Below are 20,930 nucleotides of genomic sequence, written 5' to 3'. Positions count from 1 at the left end.
TGGGAAAATAATTAAACAAATGAAAGTATATTGATAAGACTTATATGTTACTCTTAAAATGGCAATAACGTACGTAACAACACTACGCTTTTAATTAAGCCCGGCCCTTATGGTTTGCACTCTGAAATTTGATTGGTCCTGGCACCACCTAGTTAATTAATTAATCACATGGAAACCCTTATTTTTAGGGTTCTAATTCCACACTTAAGTGCTCTCCAAGTTGATTATTAGTTTCTATAATTCACTAGGAAACCCTAGCTATATCTCTATAAATTAATACTCTTTACTAGTGAATATCGACTACTCAAAATTCTCTTTTTATAAGTCTATATCAAAGTGCATTACAAATACTCTTGTCTAGCTTACGTCTTCAAGCTTCAGCTTCTTTAATTTTCTTTCAATGGAGAATCTTGATGGCTATGATGATCAAATGCTGCTTCCGGGACAAAGGTTTTGCCCCCTGGAAGATGAACTACTTCTGCACTACCTTCTCCCCAAGCTCAAGGGACACAAGGTACCTGGCGAAAACAAACTTGTTTTTAACGTCAATTTATATGGTGACCAAGAACCATGGCAAATATGGAAAAGATTCAAAAACAAGAGAGCAAACGACTTGAAGATGAAAAAAGACCTCTACTTCTTCACTCCACTCAAGAAGAAGACTGCGAAAGGCTCGCGCATATGCCGAACAGTTGGGTCGACGACCGGCACCTGGAAAGGCGAAGACGCTCCCAAGAAAATATACACCCGGGAAAAAAAGCCGAGTATTGTTCCTGGCCAAAAGCCTAGTACTGTAACTACTGTTGTTGGCTACAGAAAAAGATTTGTTTACAAGAACAGCAGGTCCAAAAATAATGGTCGTTGGATGTTGCTTGAGTATGATCTTCATGAATCGAAACTAATTGGGAACACACAAGTAAGTTCATATGCTTTACCTGCACGTAGGTTAACTAATTAAAGAAACCAAATCTGTTTTTCTTTTTTCTTGAATATTCAATTGATCTTTGTGTATATGTTTTCGATTCCACGATTAATTCTTATATACTATTTGACTATTTTTTGAAAGTTCAGTAATGGAGTCAGTTTGATTAAGAGCACTACTCTTCAGTGCATGATGAGCCTATTTTCATTTAATTAATTTCTTGTAGTGGCCTTGTTGACCGATCTTTTTCTTTCTATTCAATATTGTTGAATTTTATATATTTAGCTAATCAGATCATTCTCCAATATTACAGGATGAAAAGAAGTATGTCCTGTGTATACTCAGGAAAAATGAGGAATCCGAAAAGAAACGCAAAGAACGAGAAGAAGAGGAAGAGGATGAGGAGATGATTGCAATTGGAAACACAAATGATGCCGATGCTAATTATTTTAATAACCTGAACAGCCAACAAGTAGTGTTGGTTGAGCCAAAAGAGAAGAGGCAATGCCTCCAATTACCATATGCATGCACTAATGATATTCAGAATGACTTTGGAGTACTAGAACTGCCATTAGGATCAACTTATGACTTTGGAGCTGAGCAGGAATGTATGTTGCCGTGCGAGGCACCATTAGCTCATCAGTTAATGCAAGAGGGAGGCGAAGAAAATTGGGGCCAGGAGCTGCAATGCTACCTACCATTTTATTCAGTCAATGAACTGATGTGCGAGTTTAATCAGTTTGAGCAGGAAGAAGAGGTTGTGAAGCAATACCTCCTACCAACACCATGCATCAACAATAATATCGTACCGATACCAATGGTAGCTAGTGATCAAGTGCAGGGTGGAAGTACCTCAGAGAATAGGGTTAATGTTGTTGGTCAATATCAAGACAACATGAACAGCGATATCATGCCTGCTGCAGACACACAGATAGCAATTGGTGAACACTGCAGCAGTACTAGTAGAACTCCCTTAATGGGTAATGATATTTACAGCAAGTTGTCTTCTGGGGACATTGATGATCATCAGCAAAACCGTGACACCACTGAAGACTGGGATTTAATAGATATTGATTATCTTTTTAATTAATTTGACATTTTAATTCTTCCACATCCTCTTCTTTTTGTTGATCATAATTTGGGATTTTAATTAAATTACTTTAATATATTGTTTACATTATTAATATTCTTATATGTAAATAAATCTCGTATAAATTTGGCTTTTAATTAGCTTCAGATATATTTGATTTTGTGTCACCTTAATTTATATATACGATGCAAGGGGTTAATTTTCAGTTGGGATGTGCAATGGGATTCCATATCTCAAGGGTTACTGTTATTGATATTTATCTCCAGAATGTTTTAGAGATCTTAATAGAAAAAAAAATAATAATAATAAAATCAACCATATAGATCACAGGGAGTTTTGTTTTTGTTTTTGTTTTTGTTTTTTTTATTATTTTAGTTTTTATAATAGGATAAATCACTTTTGAGTGTAAATTTTGTTTTTAGAGTTTATATTAAAGTTTAGGATTTAGGTCATAAGTTTTGAGGCTAGGGGAGCCCGAAACCCGAAATATAAACCCTAATTAAATTCTAAATTCGATGAATGATCGATAAATTTGAACTTTTTGTTTTTTTGACATTTTCATCTTACGGATTGATCTGCACTCCTACGAATCATTTTGGCGTCCTGCTCTGCATCTTATGTGAACTGTTGGTAGAATGGGGCCAAAAAGGCCAAAGGACAATAATACAACTACAACGTTATAAAACCGAAGATTAGTCAGGAGTCAAGACTTCTCCCAAGCCCAGATTAATCACAAAGCCACAGATCCAATGGTCTTTATCGGAAAGTATAGTGCAAATTGAATTAATGTTGTAATTATCTCTACTGAAAGCCTGGGTGCAAATGAATTGATGCTCCAAGGATCAATTCTTGTCCACCTGCTGGATGATTTTGCAATTTTCGCTGTTAGAATAGCTTAGTTAGTCTGTTGTAAGTCTTGTTGTTAGAATAAATTTCTAGTGAAATTTCGAGGTGGGTCGTCACAACGACCACATTCCTTCACTGCTCACAAAATAGGAAACTGAAGATTAATCGATCTGTTAATTGACGTCACTGCAAGAAATGTGAGCAAAGCACACCTCTCATTGGTGGCATAAAATGGGGTGACAATTGGGAACTTTAGTCCCTATTACCCAATTACCACCAATTTTTGTTAAAATCGAGGCACTTCAGTCTCTATTGTCCAATTGTTACCCCATTCTATGCCACTAATGAGGGTGAGCTTTACTCACATTTTTTGTAGTGTGTTAAATTTATTTGTTGTAAATTTATTTTATATATACTCTTTCGTTGATGAGAACCAAATATGAGTTTATGTTTGCACTTGTCGGATCAATACTAACATTTTGACATGCATGTGCTTTTGTACGTGCTGATAGAGTGCCGTTATTTATGCCTAGCTACTATCTGTAATGTCTTCATTTATGTGTGGGGTGTAGTGTAGAATTTGGTTGATATATATGTTAAGACCGGTAAACCTAGCTAGTAAGATCACCACTGAACATAAAGTAGATGGTTTGTATCGAGTGGGAGTATTTAGATCTACCCATCCCTTTGGCATTCCCTTTGTAACAAAAAGAAAAAGAAGGCTTGTATCAATGTATACATAAATAACATGGGGGCCACGATTTGGTTATATTTATTTACTATACTAGTGCATTAAAGGGTTTACCGTCTACAGCAAACTACAAGCAAATTAAACTAATACACATCATATAAGATAGCAAACTTCGAATAACTGAAGATAACATTATTCAAATTAAAGATGAACATAATTAATAAAATATTGGTATGGGCATTATATTTCAAGTACATTACCATCGTAATGACAATATTGCCCCTTATTAAGCACCCCAAACACACCAAACAAACAACACAAGCTTAAACATAACACACTAATTATTAGCAGTACAGTACTAACTTACTACTCATCAGTAGCAAGTAGAACTCCATTATTAGACCAAGCAGCTGGCATGGACGTACATAACCAGCTCTTGTAGTTGCATATATGATGACAATTAATTAATAATTAGAAATAGAAATTAATAAGGCTCCTTATTAATTGTCGTCATGGCAGCACTTGTAGCTGATATGCTTCTTCATGGGACGTTGGCAGTCGTGGCACAATATGATCTCCCAGACAGGCGCAGGCATGATGATCCACCTTGGCAATCGCTTCTCTGAAAAGCGTTGGAAAATCAAATATCTTCGATGGATTGTTTGCGATCTCTTCCATGTTTCAACATGGTTCTCCAGAACCTTATTAATCACGTCACCAGGAGCCATGCCCACCACACTAGTAGAACCCTTCATTAGCACAGCCCATCCACTCTCATTTTTGTAGACGAATTCATCATATTACAATCACATATATATATATATATATATAGGGCTCCCTTATAAAGAGGAATCTCTTTTGACTTGAAGCGGAAAGAATCATATTGGTGAGACCATCGATCCCACAATGTGATCTAATAATCCAAACCATCTAATTTTTAGATATCAATTGAAATTATATATATCAGCAAAAACTAAACTTACCCAGTGGTTATAAATAGAGTTGTCAAAGTGTTCAACAACGTAGTGAAGCCATCTATCTCCAATATAAAGTGTGATGAGTTCTTTTTCTCTTGTGGTAGTAAAAGGGTCGGCATTAGCTCCCCATACTCGAATAATGTGGAGTGTGTCCAAATTTAGGATGTTCGTTCGTGCATCCATCACCACCACGGTTGCCCGACCGTTGACTTGATGCCTGCTATAGGAGCGTTAGTCTTCTCCACTGTACACCACGGCATCCTGTACTTGAGGGTCTCAAAATCATTTTTCAGCTTATCAGTCCATTGCTCCACAACAGGAATCCACAAAATTGTGTACTGATTCTCTTTCTTTGTCAACTGATGGTTATGGATCTCTGTGAGAGCTGAAATGTCCTTATCAAAGATGTCTAGGTTCGAAAAGAACAAGAACACATTCTTCTTCTTTAGGGCATCTATTAATGGAACATACATGCGCATGGCCTGTTTAAACAATTATGCACACAATTATAATGTACATATGAAATCATATTGGATGGAAAAGTTATTACTAATGGTCACATATGATTTCCCTCTCATAATATGTATGTTGGATCCACCTACGCATATGTGATGGCTGGGGCCTATGCTTTGAGATCGATCGAGCAATCACACATGTCACATATGTGACCGTCACGTACAAAAATTCATCATTAGTCTAGTTGGTACTGGGCAAGCAGCGACAACTCTTCATATTCCGAAGCAAAAGCCGCCAGGGCTAACACTGCCTTCATTTTCCACGGATAGGTTGATAGCTTTTTCAGTATTCTTAGTGTTGATTCGTGGGCATTTTTTTCACCTGAAGCGTTACATGGCATCTGCATGCATCAAATTTCATATGCTTAATAATGTTAGATATAATATATATATATATATACTTAAGATGCATACAAATAAATATCAAGAAATTATAGTGGTAATTAATTACCTCGCAAAGAATGGACTTTAGAACGTAAAATGGCGTTTTGAAGTTGGGTTTGACACATGTGGTTGCAGCTGCCTGCACTCCGGGGTGATCCTGCAAATAAGTCACAAACAATCATTTAAATTAATTGTAATTGTAATACTCAAAAGGGTCATATTGCTCGAAATAAGTGTGAATTACAAATCCAAGAATTAATTATAAATACTTAAATTAAGTGTCGTGAATTCATTTGTTATTAGACTGGGATTTAATAGATATTGATTATCTTTTTAATTAATTTGACATTTTAATTCTTCCACATCCTCTTTCTTTTTGTTGATCATAATTTTGGATTTTAATTAAATAACTTTAATTGTTTACACTATTAATTTTCTTATATGTAAATAAATCTTGAATAAATTTGGCTTTTAATTAGCTTCAGATCGATATATTTAATTTTGTCACCTTAATTAATATATATATATATATTTATTTATATATATAGTAATAATCACTCGCTCACCATAGAGCGGAGAATTCCCCGCTCACCTAACCACCCAACAACGAATTTCAATGATCGGAACCGTCCACATTTTAGAGCATCATTCAAAGATCACCCTTACAAAAAATCAGCCAAATCGGAAACTGTTTAGCCCGTGTATTACTGTCAACATCATTTCAACCTAGCTAATTTGACGAATCGTATTTGTTTGCAAAGTTTGGAGGACCAAACAATTATGGATTTGACTGATTTTTTACAAAGACGACCCTTAAGGATGAACCTAAAAAATGAATGGTCTCGATCATTGAATTCCCCACTCTGTGGTGAGAGGGGAATTGCCCGCTCTATGATGAGCGGGTGATCATTTTTGTATGTATATATATATATATATACACACACGATGCAGGGGGTTAATTTTCAGTTGGGATGTATATATATATATATATATATACACACACACACGATGCAGGGGGTTAATTTTCAGTTGGGATGTGCTTCTCAAGGGTTACATTTATTGATATTTATCTCCAGAATGTTTTAGAGATCTTAATAGAAAAAAAATAGTAAATCAATCCATATATAGGGAGTTTTGTTTTGTTTTTTTGTTTTTAATTATTTTAGTTTTTATAATAGGATAAATTACTTTTGAGTGTAAGAGTTTATATTAAACTTTAGGATTTAGGTCATAGGTTTTGAGGGGAGCCCGAAACTTGAAATATAAACCCTAAATTTTAAATTCGATGAATGATGGATGAATTTGAGATTTTTGTTTTTTTTGACATTTTCATCTTACGGATTGATCCGCACTCCTACGAATCATTTTGGCGTCCTACTCTGCATCTTATGTGAATTGTACGCTCTGCAACAGATTGAGACTCAATTTTTTGGTTTTTGGTAGAATGGGGCCAAAAGGCCCAAAGGACAACAATACAACTACAACATTATAAAACCGAAGATTAGTAAAGAGACAAGACTTCTCCCAAGCCTAGATTAATCACAAAGCCACAGATCCATTGGCTTTATTGGAAAGTACAGTGCAAATTGAATTAATGTTGTAATTATCTCTCTGGAAGCCTGGGTGCAAATGAATTGATGCTCCAAAGATCAATTTTTGACCACCTGCTGGATGATTTTGCAATTTTTGCTATTAGAATAGCTTAGTCAGTTTATTGTAAGTCTTGCTGTTAGAATAAATTTTTAGTGAAATTTCGAAATGACCACATTCCCTCACTGCTCACAAAATAGGAAACTAAAGATTAGTCTATCAATTGATGTTAAATTTATTTGTTGTAAATTTATTTTATATATACTCTTTCGTTGTTGAGAACCAAATATGATTTAAGTTGAGTTTATTTGTGCTTTTGTGTTATGCTCATGCAGTCTATATAGCTAAGACCTAGGCCCGACATGACCCATGACCTGCTGCCTATTTGTGCTCTTGTTGTGTTCGTGTCGTTCCTAAAACAGGCCGGCTTACATGTTTTTTTTTTTTTTTTTTTTTTTTTGTGTAGATTGAAAAAACTAATTTTATAATATTTTTTCTTTCTTTTATCTAATATTAGCATTTTGTCATTTGAAAATTTAATTCCCCTGTTGAGAAGTTCTTTAAAAATGGGAAAAACTAGGTAAAACAAGGTGTGGCTAGTTCGGGCTCATTTCATGCTTGTGCTTGTGACGTGCTTGACCAGTGTTGTGCCGTGCCTAATGAGCTAACAACTCCGGCTTGACCTATTTACTTGTGTCGGGCCGTGCGGTACTTATTTTAGTCGTGTCGTTCCCATGTTGTGCTCATGAATGACATTTGACACCTGTATTTAGAATGCACAATGGTGTACTGAAGCTTGCTTTAACAGTTATCCCATCTAATCATCTATGGTTGTAACATGTACTCCGAGACCTACAAACGAGTCACAAAAAATCAATTAATTATAAGTGTTACTAGAGATCACAACTAGTACTGCCATACAACGGTTTTATTTGTTAAACTTGTTTATGCTGCTCTTTTCTAATCTTAATTATAGTGAGATGAATTGAAAAAAAAAAAAAAAACTAAGTAAATGTGGAACACAGATTTGGTGACTTCAATTATGGACATCTTTTGTTCGTCTTAATCCATTTGATGGAAATTTTTTTTTGGTCTAAAATTGATGGATTATTATATTTATTTCCAAAACTTGTTATATTTTGACAAACAAAGGACATATTATTTGGAAAAGGTAGCTAGCATTTCTCTTGTTTTTTTTTTTTTTTTTTTTTTTTTTTTTTTCTAACACATGTCATTTGTTATGTATGTTAACTAGATGGATCTTACATTATTAATAATTAAATATGATTTATATTTTTTTTTAATAAAGAAAGATCGTAAAACATTATTGTGAAATATATGAAAGAAATTTGAAAGATAGATATATAGCTTTCACTTTTTATCCTTGTCTGGTTTGCGGATTAAGAAACTAATTTCTACTTTTTGGGAAAGCGATGCCCTAAAACGGGGAAAATGAAACCCTCAACCAACTTGTGTTTGCTTTGCCTTTCTCATGGGAAAGCATTAATTGTGAATTTTCAAGACTAAATTGATTTCCATGAAGTCCATTATGTGAACCTAACAAGACCTTTATGTTTTCTACAACATTAAAGTCTTACCTTTATTGTTAGTGAAATCCGTAATGGGGAAAGTAGAAAATATTTTTCTGAATTTTTTAATTTAATAATTTAAAATGCATATCCCAAACTCGTATAAAAGATTCAGATAGGTGTATGCATGTGTGTCTCTTCACTCACACAATAAAGCTCTACCTAGTTGGAGGACCAAAGCACATCGACTCAAAGCCCTAAAATTGAAACCAAAACACATCAATCAGCTCAATCAGTGAGTCAACTAGGGTTTCTTCATCCACTCAGATGAGCCTATTGGGCTGCAGGCGCTCAACCACTCTGAGTTGATTCTCCCTAAACTTCTATTTCCTATTCAAGGTCTTATCATCGCAAAACCCTAAACCCTCTAGCTAGTTGGAGGAACATAACACATCGACTCAAAACCCTAAACTCGAAACCATAACACATGGACTCAGTTAGTCAACTGGGGTTTCTTCATCCACTCAGACGAGCCTATTGGGCTGTAGGCGTTCGACCACTCTAAATTGAACCTCTCTAATCTTCTCTTTCTTATTCAAGGTCATAGCATCTCAAAAGCATGTTTAAAAGATTTGCAAATCCTAATCTTCATATCTCTCTATACAAATATATATTGGGTTATTTGTTTAAAAGGTCTTGTAATCATAGATATTTTGTTGTTTGTTTGACAAAAATTAAAGAAAAAAGGAGTAAAGCGGGTAACAAGACAAGACACAATAAGTGAGCGTGGGTCAGGTTTGGGTTTATATATGTTAACAAGATAATTTAGTGAGTTGCATTTGGATTTATATGTTAATACGATAAGTTAACGGGTTGGATATGGATTTATCATAATTTCACACTACATTAATTAATACAACACAACACGAACACGCTAAAATACAACACATTGTTAGGTTTACTGTTGCTAGTTGTTTGGGTTTTTAGTTTGTTTGTTAGGATCTATTTGGATATTTGTTGTTTGTTTGTAGGGTTTGGGCTCCCCTTCTTACAAAAAAGAACTCACAATGTTGTAGTTGTAAAGATAATTTAAAGAAGTAGAACTATTTAGGCCCTCTTTTTTTCTTAGATGAATTATGTGGACGATTTCCTTTTTTGAGATGAACTATGTGGACCATCTTAATTGATCAATTTGTGGGTCATCTCTCAATAGAGGTGGGGCCCACTTGTATGGGTCTCACACTACTACAATGAAGTTAATAGACAACGGTAAAAAACCGTTGTCTATTCCTCCAAAATTTCGTCGTCTAGGCGTGTGACATCTATAGTATATTCAGACAACGGTTTTTAACTGTTGTCTGAGTTAGTACATACAACAGTTATAATTTAAAACTGTTGTATAAAGTCCATCAAAAACCTTGATTTTCGTCCAAACAGTTTTCTCGCAATAGAATACACAACGTTTATAGATATAAAACTATTGTAGTAGCTAATGTCTAACAATAGTTATATACTATAAATGTTGTCCAATGTATCTTTAAACATCATTTTTTATAAAAACCGTTACATAATTCAGGTTAAATTTGGTAGGAATGTTGTTAGTAGAGGCACTCAACAACAGTCTTGGCTAAAAAATGTTGTTAGTAAAGCATATACACATCTGTTGATAATCTAAAACCGTTGTGTAATTAATATGCCAACAATAGATTTAACTAAAACATGTTGTTTTAATCACATATACACATCCGTTTATAACCTAAAACCGTTGTGTTATTTCATTATCCACAACTTGTTTTCCTCTTAAACCGTTGTCTAGGTTTGACCAACACAATGGTTATTCAACTAAAATCGTTGTCTAGGTTTGACTAACACAATATTTTTAAATTGACAACTGTTGTTTGTTTGATTCAAAATTTAACAACTCTGCTTGCATCCAATTGAAATTAAATCTCACTAAATCCCTGCTTGCATCCAATTAAATCCACAACTATGGACAGCTCAAAAAGATCCATGAATTCATTAAATTGGAATTGGAGTTTACAAAGTCATAGCAAACTCATTCACACATCCCTTGCTAATATTAACACCCTAAAAATTAATTGAAAGTAGCTTGATAGCTATACATATAAAAAAAGTACTTGTACAATTACACAAACTATAATGTCACTCAAACACTACAAGGAAACTAAAGATAGAAAAAGACAAAGTAAGAAATGATAGATTATTGGTTGCCTGACTTGTTCTTCTTTCCTGCTCATCTTGCATCATAAAATGACTCCATTTTGAAGTGTCCTTGGCAATTCTAAACTAGCACTTCCTCTCCTCCTCATCTGCAATTCAAAATACATACAAGCATGTCTATCATTAATCAAGTTTCTTCCAGATCTTCTATAGCTATATTCAGCATGAAAACCAGATTTTAAACTCAATAAAAGCCATGGCATGGTCCAAGCTAAGTAATCGTGCAAAGTCAGCCATATACATACCAAAATAACTGAATTTGCAAGATTAGTCGATAAACTGCCCCTAGCATATATGTACCAAAAATAATATATGTCTACACAACCTAGTTAGCTTATCACTAGCAGCAAGGCAAATGACAACCACACATCGAGCTATTGAATACAAAGCTTATTTTGCAACCCTTGTACTTCCTCTCCTCCTCATCTACAATTAAAAATACATACAACTTAATTACAATCTAATGGAAGTCAATGTACTTAATCGAAGCTGCAACTTAATTTGCGTACCAAATGAGTAACTCAAGGATAAAAAGATCCTAATAAACTTTAGATGAACCTTAGGGAATGTTTACAAAGATGCAAATTGCTTAACTGATCGAATGGGAGAGTTTTAAAAAAATGAAAAGATTAATGAATTGCTGACTGCCAGCAAATAGATTCATCAGAAAATTTTAGATGCAAAGACAATTAAAACCGTAGAGCGATAAGATAATATTCTATACTATTTATGTTTTGAAGTGTCTGACCAAGAAGAAAGATCACAGATTCTTCTTTGGCCAGCTTGAAGTGTCTGACCTACAAAAACAAATGAGCTTCTTTTTCAGGGAGGCATTATCAAGGAATACTCATTAAGCTTAGGATATTAGTCAAATGGGTCTGAAGATTTAGACTTGAAATATATTAGTCAAGTGATATTAATGAATAGAAAGTGATAGTGATAGCCACAACTTCAGGAAAAAAAAAAAGGCCGCTAGCCTGATGCTCTGGCTGCCAGTAAATAGCGAAAACTTAGAACCCATGCTCACAACTTAAGTTGCTACTAACAAAATGAAGAACTCTCAAGCTTAAGTGAAATGGCAGTGAACACAAATGAAAGATGGCAAGATGGAAACAAACTTAGTCTTTGGGTTATCACAAATAAAAACCAAGAAAATTTGGAAATTCTTTATACGATGCAATATAGAACAATCAATATCATTGTTATTGAGCAAGCAAGCTGTCCAAGTAAGACAGGGGATGTGAAAATTAATTAGACCACCATTTCCTTCTTATCCTCTCTGTTCAGTAATTGTTTCTTCTTTGCTTTCATATCTTCCATTTTCAGACTTGACTCTCTCAACTACAGCAAGTTCACATCAAAACTACAACATAAACAAGCAGATGGCCATAGCCAGCCAACAGAGCAAATGAAAATCATGAAACACATGAAAGCTTGCCTACCCAAATAAGCTACTGAGATGCTAAATTACATATCGATCCTAGTTGCAAAACCAATCATACATAACCAACTCAAAAATTCAAAACGACAAACACACAGATATAAGAGATGCTCATAAATTGTAAGAACTACCCAGATATTCCTACCTGAGAAAATAAAAATAGCTCAGGGAATCATATATACCTGCTCATGATCAATCCTTGATTCAATCTTAAACATAGGCCTTGATTCAACACCTCTTAGCCTCCCACAAATGATTCTAGTGCAAACAAATATGATAAATGTTGCACTCATACCAAAGCCAATAACAGTAGTAATCAAGTTCATACCCGAACCCATCATCTTGAAATTCCTACTTCTCACCTAATTTCCACACCCACAAGTCCCAAAACCAAAACAAAGACTCACAAGTCCACAAATGATGAGCAATTTAAAGATGATATTGGTAGCGAATCAATATTGCAAAAATGATTTGCACAAATTATTTATATTAATAGTCAATACATCTGGCTGTATTGCCAATTCTTGCAGTTTGCTCCATTTACAGAACCTAAAGAAGATTGCGTGTGTTTAGAACATAACTTTACATGGGGTAACTATATAAATATATATATGAGGAAATTACAGATTTGGTACACTTATTTTATACCTAGTTCAATTTTAGTCCACGATCTTTTTTAAGTTCTGTTTTGGTCCACTAATTGTTTCATTTGTTCAATAAAGGTCCAAATTTGTGACTTTAAATCCTTTGGATTATGTTTTCTTCAATTATAATTAAAGTATAAGTTATATTTCATCATTTCTTAGTCATAAAAATAAATTTGGAGTATTAGAATCTAAGAGAATTGAGATTGAGTGAAGTTTGAAAAATTGGCAGTTTCGGGTACCTTAATTTGGGGTCAATTATCTTGAGTTTTAGAACTCCAATTTAAATGATCTTTATATGGTTGTAAAGAAGAAATGCATAGCTTTAAAACAAGTATATGTTTGCTGAATTTGGGTGAGATTTGATAGAGTAAAAGACAGATCAATTTGAGAAAACAAATCTGGACCTTTATTGAACAAATGGAACAATTAGTGGACTAAAACAGAACTTAAAAAAGATTGTGGACCAAAATTGAACTAGGTATAAAATAACTGGACTAAATCTGTAATTTTCTCATATATATATTTATATATTTACAACTAGAATATATATATTTATAGCTAGAAAATTGTCAAACCACATCTAGCAAAATGAACATATCTAAAAGTACTTTGATGAAAACCAGCACACAGAGCTTAACAACAAAGAAAATCGATCAGTAGAACCTACAAAGAATAAATAAAGATAGCATATATTATAAACATTAGAATTGATTCTTTACCCAATTTTATATTTCCTCGGCTAGCAGATAAATGCAAGCCCAACTAAAAAATAACATCAAATTAGATAAAGTTAGGGCCACAAATACAGAAAATTACCATAAAATAAGAAACCCCCAAATTTCACGAACTAGTGTATATAAACCCTAGAAAATGGGAATTGAAATTTAGCAAAAGGGGATCGAGGGTAAGGTTGTACGAATTACTTGAGGTCTAACTGGGAGTTGTTTCTTAAAAGAATAATTAAAGAAAATATACAGAGAGAAAGAAAAAGGAGAAAAAGAGTACCTGACATAAATTATAGCATAATGTTGATAAATTTGTTTTCGATTTAGGATATAGAGAGAAAAATAAGTTAGGGTTTGCTGAAATCAAAGAGAAATTTATGAATTCATACATTGATTTACCTAAGAAAGAAATGGGGAGTTACCTCATAACTTTAGAACAAACACGAGAAGGAAGGGTATTAAAACCATATCAGATTCCACAGATCCAGTCGCTTTGGTCTGGTCCTATCCGACCCAACCCAGGAACGAGTGTTTTAGAGTTCTTCAAGTCGAAGTGGATAACATAGATTCTCTACCCCATTTTGAGTTTAAGGTGAAAGGGCGAGGGAGAGGTCAGAGAGCGAGGGCGAGGGCGAGGGCGAGGGCGAGGGCGAGGTCAGAGAGCGAGGGAGAGGGCGAGGGAGTTTGAGCGGGAGGCTGTGAGAGAGATAGAGAGACTGAGGAGAATAGAAGAGGAAGTTTGAAAGTGAGAGAGAGATCGAGAGGGCAGATCGAGAGGGAGAGGGAGAAAGAGAAAGAGCGGATCGAGGGAGCTGAGAGAGAAAGAAGGTTTGTATGTGTGATAAAGGAGGATTAATGAAGATACTGTAGCACCGGTTTTTTTCATTTTTTTTCACATACATAACGGTTGCAGCTAGTAAGTGTTGTTTAGGCAATTTCATAAACTCTACTCTGCCAAAAACTATTGGATTTCATGCATTCATACAACGGCTTTTTAAAAACTGTTGTGTGTTAAAATTACACAACAGTTTTTAACAAACTGTTGTGTAGGTAGTGTCGTCTATTAACATTATTGTAGTAATGTCACCTCTATTAAAGTTATAATTCAAAAGGTGATTAATAGCTTGTCAATTCTTTCTTTATTGTCAAAGTTTGCTAGAACTTTATGTCCACGTGTAAGGTAGTAACGAGGAAGCTGATGTGGTGTGTTCATGTTAGCTTTCTCAAAAAGTTATTGAACTAGCTTTGTTTATGTTTGCTTTTCTTTGTTGAAAGAGAAAAAATTCAAATCCTCTAACTTAGATTAAAAGAAGGCACTCTACCCAGCTGGAGGACCAGAACACATTGACTCGGAGAGTCAACTAGGGCTTCTTCTGCCACTGAGACGAGCCTTTTGGGCATTCACTTCACATGTTCGACCACTCTTTTAAGCTTTGATGGTTAAAAGGCTCAAAAGACTAAAATACCCTTGATATAAATACCACTCTTTCGACCACTCTAACCATTTTTCCACTTGAAAATACTAAAAATACCCTTGATATAAATGCTTATGTGAAAGGCCAAAATTTTTCATCATGTTTCTCTCCCACCCCAGCTCTCTCTCTTTCCAAGCCCAGCTCATCTCTCTCTCTCTCTCTCTCTCTCTCTCTCTCTCTCTCTCTCTCTCTCTCTCTCTCTCTATCTCTCTTAATCCTACGACCAGATATGGTTTTGCAACACCATCCCACCGCTAGCCACCTCAATCCCACCCTCGTCCTTTTTTTTTCTTCTCATTTTCTCTCCACCGCCGGCTACCTCGCTGACACTAGATCGAGGTTGTGGATCCAAGAGCCATGGTGGGTCTTTTGCTGTGTTTGATGAGCTCTCTTTGATGGTGTCGATCTCAAAGCAGAGATGGTGGGTTTTTTGCTGTGTTCATAAATAGGTGATGGTGGGTCTATTGTTGGTGCATTCATGTTCTTGCAGATCTTCCACGTTTTTGTTTTGTTTTAGGTTTTGCTTGTATTGAATTGATTTAGATTTGAGTTTATGTAATTTACACATTGAAGTAATAAAAGTTAGATTTGTTTATGAATAAACTTGACTGTTAACATTAATTTTCTGGATTTTCATTTGAAAGTTAGATAAATTTCAATGTAAATGATGGGTTGCAAATCTGGGTTTTGTTTTGGTTGTTATAGCAAATCTGGATTTTCAGTCACTTTAGATGGTGCTGCAGCTAGATTTTGTCGACTATGAGGGGTATTTTTGTCTGAAACTGGCCAAAGAGCTATGAAATGTAAGAGTTTTCTCGCCAAGGCTATAAACGTATGTCTCTCATTGTAAAGGGTTATTTTATAAAATTGCCCTATTTAGTATTATCCTATATTTCATATTTGAAGAATCATAGGAAATTCCAAATATAGTATTGGCACTTCAAATAGATCTTCTAATAACCTCGCAAGCATTGGACTGTATAACTAGAGGTGTTGAACGGGCTGACCCGTTTAAGTTGGGACCATTCGTGTTTCCGTGTCTTGCCTGTGCCGGCCCATATAGCTAAGACCTATACACTACACGGCCCATGGGCCTTTTGTTTTTGTTTTTTTTTCTTTTAGGGAGAGAAAAGTAGTCGTATGATATTTTTTCTTTCTTATAACTAAATATTAATATTATTTTGCATGAAAAGTTGAATTTTCTTGTTTAGAAGTTCTTTAAAAATAGGAAAAACAATGTTAAACGAGTCGTGCCTATTTCGGGCAATTTTGTGTTGTGCTCGTGTTCATGTTGTACTTAGCCTGTGTCGTGCTCATGTCTGCCCGGTTTGATTAAAAAATTGTTGTGGCTCGCATGATCTTGGATAGGTACATATTAAGATTGTTGGATGATGTTTTTTGTGTCATGGATTTCATGGTAATAAATTTTGATGCACACATGCACATATCATGTATATATGTGCATCCAATTATATCCAAGTGCCTCCAAACTGCCAAAAAGAATAGTCAACAATAGATTTCATTAGTACCCTCAATCTACTAAAGGTTGTAGTACTAAAAAGGGAGGACTACCTCTATAATGTACCAAATAAAAACATGCATATATGTGATCTTTTTAAATACACGAATTTGTAATATATCAAATGGTATAAGAAAAGAAGAAAACTGAAAACAAATCCAATCTGTGCCAATGAATATATGTCCATTCACTCAGAAGTTTACATATTCACATTAATATACTACTACCATGAAAATAGAGCAATCAAAAAGTTTGGATTAGTATTGAATTAACCAATTCCAACACAAAACCACAACTAAAAATGAAAAAAAAATTCAAATTAACTTTTCACAGCAGATTGATCTAAGTTTTCAGAGTTACTAATAAATTAAAACTCAAAGTCTGCTTTTCTTGTATCACAAACCAAAGAGAGGTAGGACCCACTCTCAAGTTCATACATTTCCAATATCATCACCATCACACAGAGATGTTTGCATTTTGGCAGTTTGGAGTCTCTTGGTTATTGGATGCTTTATTTTGAAGAGAGTTAACAAGTTAGGCTTGTTTTTGTTACTATATATAGGACCCACATATTAGTGTTTTTTAAAGGCCAATTTGAAACTATGACACTTATGAAACTATTATGCTTATGCAGCCTTAACATTGGTATTTGAAACACTAGTAAACGCCACAATAATAGCATTTTAAAAAAGCTATTGTATATATTTCTATAGCATTTCTAAAACGCTATAGAAAGATTTTTTGTTATAACACTATAAAAAACCTTGGGTCTATTATAACGTTGGCTATCATAGCATTTTCAATAATGCTATAAAGGGGTTTTATAGTATTTTTTGAGTGCTATAACAACCCTTTTGTGTTCTAGTGTACTTTGTCCTGTACTTGCTTACCGGTCGTGATTGCCATTAGGATTTATTATCACATGTCATGGACATATAAATGCATATAAAATTTCATGCAAATTACATGTGGATGACTCGCACGTAGGTACGAGAATTTCTAACAAATTAAAAGTACCTTGATTTAGGATAAATGTTCATTACTGCGTACTAGGTGTAAAAGACCCCCCTCCCCCCTACATACATGCATATCTCATTAATTTACAGCTAGCGGTAATTAACTAAAAAAACAGAGAAGAAAAAGAAATTATGATGAATATTGCAATGACCTCTAAGCCAATAGACTTAGGCCCCGTTTAGGATTGCCGTGGAGGACCCAAAATCTGCTGTGGATAACAATTCTCAATCAACTACAATAGTTTTGGTGTTTGATAAAAAAATTAAAAATTGTTTTTCTCTACAATTCTCAACTCCCCACAGCAAAAACAGAAAGCAGGTTTCTACATACTTTTGAAAACTGCAGTGAATCACAACAAAATTTTTTAGTAATTATACACAGCCACAACACTTTTACATTAACATTTACCAAACGCTTTGATACTGTTTTTTGTACTCACAACACTTTTGAAAATATAGTTTACAAAACATTTAATTGTTTTACTTTACGGCTGACTTTACTTCACAGATGTTTTTCCTCACAGCAATACCAAACTGGTCCTTAATAAGAGTACTAGTGCACAGTAGTGAGATGAAACTGGCTTTGGGTTTGAGATCAACTTGAAGTCTTGAATGCCCTAGCTGTTACAAATAGTCATCGGTTGAAATTAATTAATTAATTATTTAATATACTAAAAAAACTCAAATGATAATAATTTAACCAGACATTTTTGGTGGATGCAAATTAACTTTAATTATAATTAATGTATTTTCTTTTCATACAATCCATAAATCCTACCAAGTTTCATGTTTGAAATAGAGAGGGTACGTCTCTCTCTCTCTCTCTCTCTCTCTCTCTCTCTCTCTAAGATATTGACCGTCTGATGATCATATCCAACAAGATTAATAGCCATATGTTGGTAAAATTATCATACATCACGCCCAGTGAGGTATATTAGTAGCAATAGGGCCAAATTAATTAAGATGCAACAAACAAGATTCAGCTCAAGGACGAGAAATTTGCCTAACCCAATAAAAAAATTTCAATTTTTTTATGAACAATTTGACATAGCTAGGCCGGAAAACTATATCTATTATGGAGTTTAGTTCAGACTTTTTTTTTTTTTTTTTTCTAGTTGATTTTAGATCATTTGACGACATCTAGTAGCAATGATGTCGGTTGAAGGCCTAATGATCTTTAGGGTGGTCCAGAGAAGAGAATGAACATCAAAGCCATTTGACTAAAAAAAAAAAAAAAGGAACATCAAAGCCGGCCAGTATCGTCCTCGTGATGAAGAACATCATGGGTGGCTGAAATGAGCTCCAAGATTCATTTTGAGACCTCGTAAACAGGCTTCGAGGATCATCAGTTGTCATCATCGTAACTACTGACCACTCATTATTTGGTATGCTTTGCATGATGATCGGTCGCTTAGAAAGTCGTGGGGTTTTTTTTTTGGCCATTGTGAAACTTCATTAAAAGAAAGGAAACCCAAGTAGCTAGGGCACAGTACAGATGACGCAGCGTAGCATGCAAGTAAAAGAGATTAGGAAAAATCAATGTTAACTTAAGAAAGAATCTGAAGTCCACCAAAGAAATGAGAGAAATCTCAAGGTTTTCTGATTAAAATGATAATGATGATCATACAAGCCAAAAATGTTGTTTAAATATTTTCACAACCCTAGACGTTCGGATTGGTATATCATGGGCCTATTTCTGACACTGGGCCGGGCTAAAGCTAGTTCATTTTTTTGACCTTCTGACGGTCGAGTTATTGCATGAACGTGTCTGTCATTTGTTTTCCATCAACAAATCAAGAGAACAACGACAAGAGCAAACTAGAAAATAGACAAAACAAAAGATAAAAGTAGATAGTCTCAACCTGACTCAACAAAACAGAAACTTCAACCAGAACAGACAACTCAGTCCACAGGGAGGCCAATATTACACGTATAGTCAATATTACAGCTTTATTTTAATTATAAAATACAAAATTTAAATTATTTGGATATATACACATGTTTGAGAAGCACACTTAATTGCATGTCCAGGTTTCCCTGGTCGGCCCCCAACTCCCAACAACTATATATGGTCAAATTAAACTAGAATGTTTTAGCCTGTTGATATGTTATACGTGTTATTTAGGGGTGTGATTTGGATTGGAAAATCCGAATCCGACCGATTCCTATCCGAAAATTTCAAATTTTATTCCGAATCCGAAAATGCCGAATCCGAAAATGCCGAAATCCGAAAATTCCGAAAAAAATTAGATTGGAATTGGAATGTTTATGTAAATTCCGATTCCGATCCAAAAAATTCCGAAATGTTCCGAAGGCATTCCGATCCGATATTTCTGAAATTATGCCAATTTATTCCATATTATATATTTTATCATTTATTTAGTATGATACATATAACATATATTTTAAAAAAGATAACTAATACTATTAATATAAACATATGTACATTATAAATATATGTGTATCATAATAACATAAATGGTAAGTTGGTAACACAAACACCCACATTTTTCCTTACATGTAATTACTATTTTTTTTTATTAGGGAGGGGAATTGAAGATATGAGGCAATTCTACAGTTGTTTCAACTGGAATATCCCACCAATTGTAATTACTAATTACTAAATATTTAAGCTTATTATATTCAAAATTTCAAACATGATATATATATATATATTATTTGAGTAACATGTGTTTATATACACATATATATATGAGTAACATGATATATATATATATATATGTGTGTATGTGTGTGAGTAACATGTATCTACTAGTGACATTTATTCTAACAATGTTGGATGAGCTCTAAAGATTAATCCCCCACCTCTAAGATATGTGCTATTAAGCCTATTATACATTCATAGTGACATTTATTTCTCTTATATATTATGTATGTTATAATATATAATATATACCATTAAACATACACAATATATATATCATACATAATTTATTTCTCTTATAACATACATAATCTAGCAATGAAAACCTTGCTAGATTGCATCTTTTTTTTTTTTCCCTTCTTTTCTAGATTCTTTTTTATGGTAATGGTATGGGATGGTATGGTTCTAAATGTTATTTAAATTGATATTTTGAATTTTCTTTTTAAATTGGACATATATTTTAATTACATTTTAATATAAATATTGAAATGCATCATAATCTATTGTCTTTTAATTTTTTTTGTTTGTTAATTTCATCATTATTCAAAAAAAAAATCCGAACATGTTCTAAAAAATATTATGAAAATGTGAAAATTCCGATTTTTTATTCGAAAATTTCAAATGTTTATCCAAAAGTTCCGAAAATGTTATATTCCG

The 20,930-nt window shown here is 34.0% G+C and overlaps 1 protein-coding gene across 1 annotated transcript; it reads right to left on the bottom strand.

Moving 5' to 3' along the window:
- Positions 1-5,217: 5,217 nt before the first annotated feature.
- Positions 5,218-12,564, bottom strand: LOC147293304 (uncharacterized). The gene is made up of 3 exons (XM_086231047.1): positions 12,409-12,564; positions 5,493-5,582; positions 5,218-5,382 (listed from the first exon to the last, which is right to left on the bottom strand). The coding sequence occupies exons 1-3, from the start codon at positions 12,562-12,564 to the stop codon at positions 5,218-5,220; spliced, it is 411 nt and encodes a 136-aa protein (XP_086087173.1).
- Positions 12,565-20,930: the final 8,366 nt, after the last annotated feature.

The sequence above is a fragment of the Dryas octopetala genome, chromosome 2 (assembly GCF_963921425.1).
Source record: "Dryas octopetala chromosome 2, drDryOcto1.1, whole genome shotgun sequence".
Lineage (NCBI taxonomy): Eukaryota > Viridiplantae > Streptophyta > Magnoliopsida > Rosales > Rosaceae > Dryas > Dryas octopetala.
Note: the sequence above shows the minus strand (reverse complement) of the source record. Positions and strands in the feature narration are given on the sequence as shown.

What these genes read in the sequence shown, in the direction of transcription:
- LOC147293304 (XM_086231047.1), bottom strand. Translation starts at nt 12,564, where the DNA reads ATGGGTTCGGGTATGAACTTGATTACTACTGTTATTGGCTTTGGTATG. An exon ending in CAAGGATTGATCATGAGCAG is followed by an intron (nt 5,583 to 12,408) that starts GTATATATGATT and finishes ACTTATTTGCAG; the next exon opens with GATCACCCCGGAGTGCAGGC. An exon ending in TAAAGTCCATTCTTTGCGAG is followed by an intron (nt 5,383 to 5,492) that starts GTAATTAATTAC and finishes TGATGCATGCAG; the next exon opens with ATGCCATGTAACGCTTCAGG.